The 3,404-nt window shown below is 57.1% G+C and overlaps 2 protein-coding genes across 2 annotated transcripts; both read right to left on the bottom strand.

Moving 5' to 3' along the window:
- Nucleotides 1–526: 526 nt before the first annotated feature.
- Nucleotides 527–1,700, bottom strand: LOC101758950. Its single transcript, XM_004987338.2, has one exon. It carries the CDS (start codon nt 1,273–1,275, stop codon nt 718–720), a length of 558 nt encoding a protein of 185 aa, XP_004987395.1. The 5' UTR covers nt 1,276–1,700; the 3' UTR covers nt 527–717.
- A 143-nt stretch (nt 1,701–1,843) lies between these two features.
- On the bottom strand, nt 1,844–3,393 carry LOC101758544. The gene has a single exon (XM_004987337.3). It carries the CDS (start codon nt 2,891–2,893, stop codon nt 1,931–1,933), a length of 963 nt encoding a protein of 320 aa, XP_004987394.1. The 5' UTR covers nt 2,894–3,393; the 3' UTR covers nt 1,844–1,930.
- Nucleotides 3,394–3,404: the final 11 nt, after the last annotated feature.

Raw genomic sequence — 3,404 nt, 5'->3', positions numbered from 1 at the left:
GAGGTCGGAGACATCCACCGGGGGAAGGTTCCATGCGTTCCTACTCTCTATTTCGAGCGCTCTCAGGTAACTTCGCGAGACATTACATTTTTTGAGGAAAGCAAGTTCTTCCCTAAGGGGGTGGGCAGAGCTCCTGGGGACGAGGCGGTTCCCACGCGTATGGCTGGCTGGTGGGAGCAGGCGGAGGAGTGAAGGCGGGGGAGGAGGGCTGAGGTGACCTGAGCGCGGCGCTCCTTACTGTCTGCGCTGTTGCTGTCGTGTTGCGGCCGAGGGAGCAGCCCGGGGTCAGCGCTTGGGGTACAGACAGTATCCAAGCGTATCCCGTGGCGTGCAGCAGGTTACTCTACACTAAACAGGGCTGCAGAGTATTACTCTACACCCTACGTTCGAGCTATGCACGGTGCTTCACGCAGGCAGACATCTGGCTATGCATGACAGTTTCTCCATTCTCCTCCTGTTAGCTGCGTTTGCATCTGAAGATCGCTTCCGTCTCCATCTTTCTGACATCGTCCTGACGCTGCACAACAATGACACATCCATCTTACTGTCAGAGCCATTTTTGAATTCTAATCTAGCTAGATTAATATTACAATAGAACTGCAACCGATTTAATTTGTTTCGTTCATATTCGAGATTGCGTCTGCTGCTCGATTACAAAATGATCCGCGGTTTGATTGATTACCTGCACGGCTGCACTACGTGATGTGGAAGAAGACATCATGACGAGGGCTGCATGTTGTAGGCGAGTGGCGCCTCGCTCTCGTTGGAGTGCACCGACGAGCCGTCGTCCTTGTCCCCCGCGGCGGCGGCGGCGGCGGCGTGCTCCTCCCCGAGCACGGTGGTGTCGCCGAACCGCACCCGGCGCGCGGCGCTGCTGGCGGTGGGGGACCCCGAGGCCGGCGTCGCCCCGTCGCCGGCGTGCCTCGCGCTGCGGGTGCCCTTGAGGCTCTTGCTGCTCGGCATCGGCGCCACGGCCTTCCTCGACGACGCCGGCCGCTCCACGTTGCTCGCCACGGGCGGCGCCGCCGCGTCCGAACCCGAGCAGCAGCACCGGTACGCGCACGTGGCGATCCAGAACGCCCACGGGAACGCGACGAGCGCGAGCCCGGCGGCCGGCAGCCAGTGCGGCACCTCGGCCGGGGGCAGCGTCACGTAGAGCACCAGGCACCCGCCGCCGGCAAGCACGGCGAGGAGGAGGACCACCGCCACCACCCACACGCACGCGCTCCCCGCCGGCCGCGCCTGATCCGGCTGCCGCCTCTGCGGCGGCCCCATCGGTTCCTCCCGATCGGATCCAAACCGATGGAACCGATTAAACCGCAAGAAAAATCCAACAAGCCTGATGAACGAGACACTGTTCTTGAAAGATCAGATGATCCTCACAATGTCATGGACTGACTAATTTGCATCTCCTGTTCGTGGACGCCGATGATCTCCGAGGAGCAAAAAGTTTTGATCTTTGATGGTGTGGTTGCTCTTGTGGCGCATGTCTGAGAGGAAGTTGGAAATGTTCAACCAAAGGCAACTGAAAACTAGGGAGCGGCTGTTGAGGACACACCCTATAATAGCATAGCCGTGCATTTCAAGCAATAAGATTTATTAATTTGCAAATAAGTGCCTGCATTACAACTATTGCTCCATGAATTCTTCGGCCTGTTCGCTTCAGCTTATTCAGCTTATCAGCCACCAAACAGTGTTTTCCTCTCACAACAAATCAGCCGTTTCAGCTTTTCAGCCGGCTTATAAGCTGAAGCTGAACGGAAATAACCCTAGTGCAGATTTATATTAATTTACAAATTGCATCCTCACACAGTCACACTCCACTCGCGTAAGTATAGTCACAGAAACTAAGAAGACAATTTTAGAATTAGTTGGTAAATACAACTTCATGTGCATTGTTTAGCCACAGATTTAGCATGGTGGGCAGTGATCAACTCAGCCTAAGCAAGCTGTAAAGCTCCTTCATGTACACGCTCTCCTTGTCCTTCATCCTCCTCTTCTTGGAGAACAGCACGCCATTGATGAGCGGAACAACCAGGGGCACGATCGGCTTCTGCTTCTGCACCTTCCTTCTCGACGGCACCGCCACTGTCCGACCGCCGCCGCCGCCGCCGCTCATCACCGCCGCCTCCCTGTCGGCCCCGCCGAGCCTCAGCAGGTGGCCCAACTGCGGCCTGCTGGGAGCGCGGCGCTCGGCCCACACCGCGAGCGCCACGTCGCCGCTGCGGCCCCTCTCGATGCTGGCGCGCGCCGCCGCCGCGTTGTCGGCCTCCATGTGCGCCACCTTGGAGAGTGCGCGGTGGAGCTTGGCGTTCAGCGTCGCCATGGACAGCTCCATCTCGGCCAGCCTCCACTTGAGCTGCGACACCTCCTGCCTCGTCCTCGCCGCCTCTTCCTCCAGCTTCTTGATGGTGCTCATGACCATGAGGTCGGTCTCCTTGCGCTCTGCTTGCTCATCGTCGTCGTCGTTCGCCAGCGACGGCGATGATGCGAAGAACGGCGGCGAGGAAGGCACCAAGTACATTGGCACGTCTTCTGAAACGGGCCTTGGCACCGGCACCGGTAGTTCGTTTGAAGCAGTCTTCGTGTTGCTGCTACTCCCTTCTTGCTTGGCATTGAAGCTGACACTTGGCTTGGAGTAGCTTTCCCTGGGCTGAAGACCAACAGAATCCCTGACGCCATCAGTCCGCTCAAGCTTCGCATCCGAGGCGGCAACGGCGACGACGTTCGCCTTGAGGTTCACCTCCCTGCCAGCCCGATGGTTGCCATGGGTAATACCATTTGGCCTCAACTGTGCCTCCCTGACGAGGATGCGCTCCCCGAACACGGCGACCGCCTCCTTGACAGACCGGAACGCGCGGGAGGTGTCAACCTCTCCACGGTCCGACGCCATGGCACCGCCGCAGCTTGCAAAGGATGGCTTCCCTGCCGGCAGGCTACGAGATATTGGGAGTAGGGAGACGAGATCAAGAACTCCTGGAGGGTTTTTATGGAGGTGATCAATGGGATCTTGCTTTGCTTACACTACAATGGCGGATAGCCCATGCCAGCAAGCAAGATACTAGACTTGTCACCGGCGGTCCGAAACAGAAGGATCCGAGGAAAGGGGCAGAGAAAAGAAAGGAGGATGACGTGCAGGCCCGCAAGTTGGAAAACCAACAGAGCCACTGACACCCGTTAGAGAACAACCCAACGAAAATTTGAAAACCCCATTTTCTTAACAGCATTTGAAATTGATGCAATGCTATGATACTCATTATGCTTAATGAAATGCTTTGACCCTATAATTAACACATGGGGTGTTACATCGGCGAAGGCATGAAGCTGGGATCAGCTCGTTTCGTCGTCCTCGCGAGCACGTTCTCTCGGATACCATGGAAACGGATTACAGAGCTCATAGAAGA

Source organism: Setaria italica, unplaced genomic scaffold, assembly GCF_000263155.2.
Source record: "Setaria italica strain Yugu1 unplaced genomic scaffold, Setaria_italica_v2.0 scaffold_118, whole genome shotgun sequence".
Taxonomy (NCBI): Eukaryota; Viridiplantae; Streptophyta; class Magnoliopsida; order Poales; family Poaceae; genus Setaria; species Setaria italica.
This window is presented reverse-complemented; position numbering and strand designations above follow the sequence as displayed.

Bases quoted from the DNA above. Each gene is read 5' to 3' on its own strand.
- LOC101758950 (XM_004987338.2), bottom strand. From the start codon at position 1,275: ATGGGGCCGCCGCAGAGGCGGCAGCCGGATCAGGCGCGGCCGGCGGGG.
- LOC101758544 (XM_004987337.3), bottom strand. From the start codon at position 2,893: ATGGCGTCGGACCGTGGAGAGGTTGACACCTCCCGCGCGTTCCGGTCT.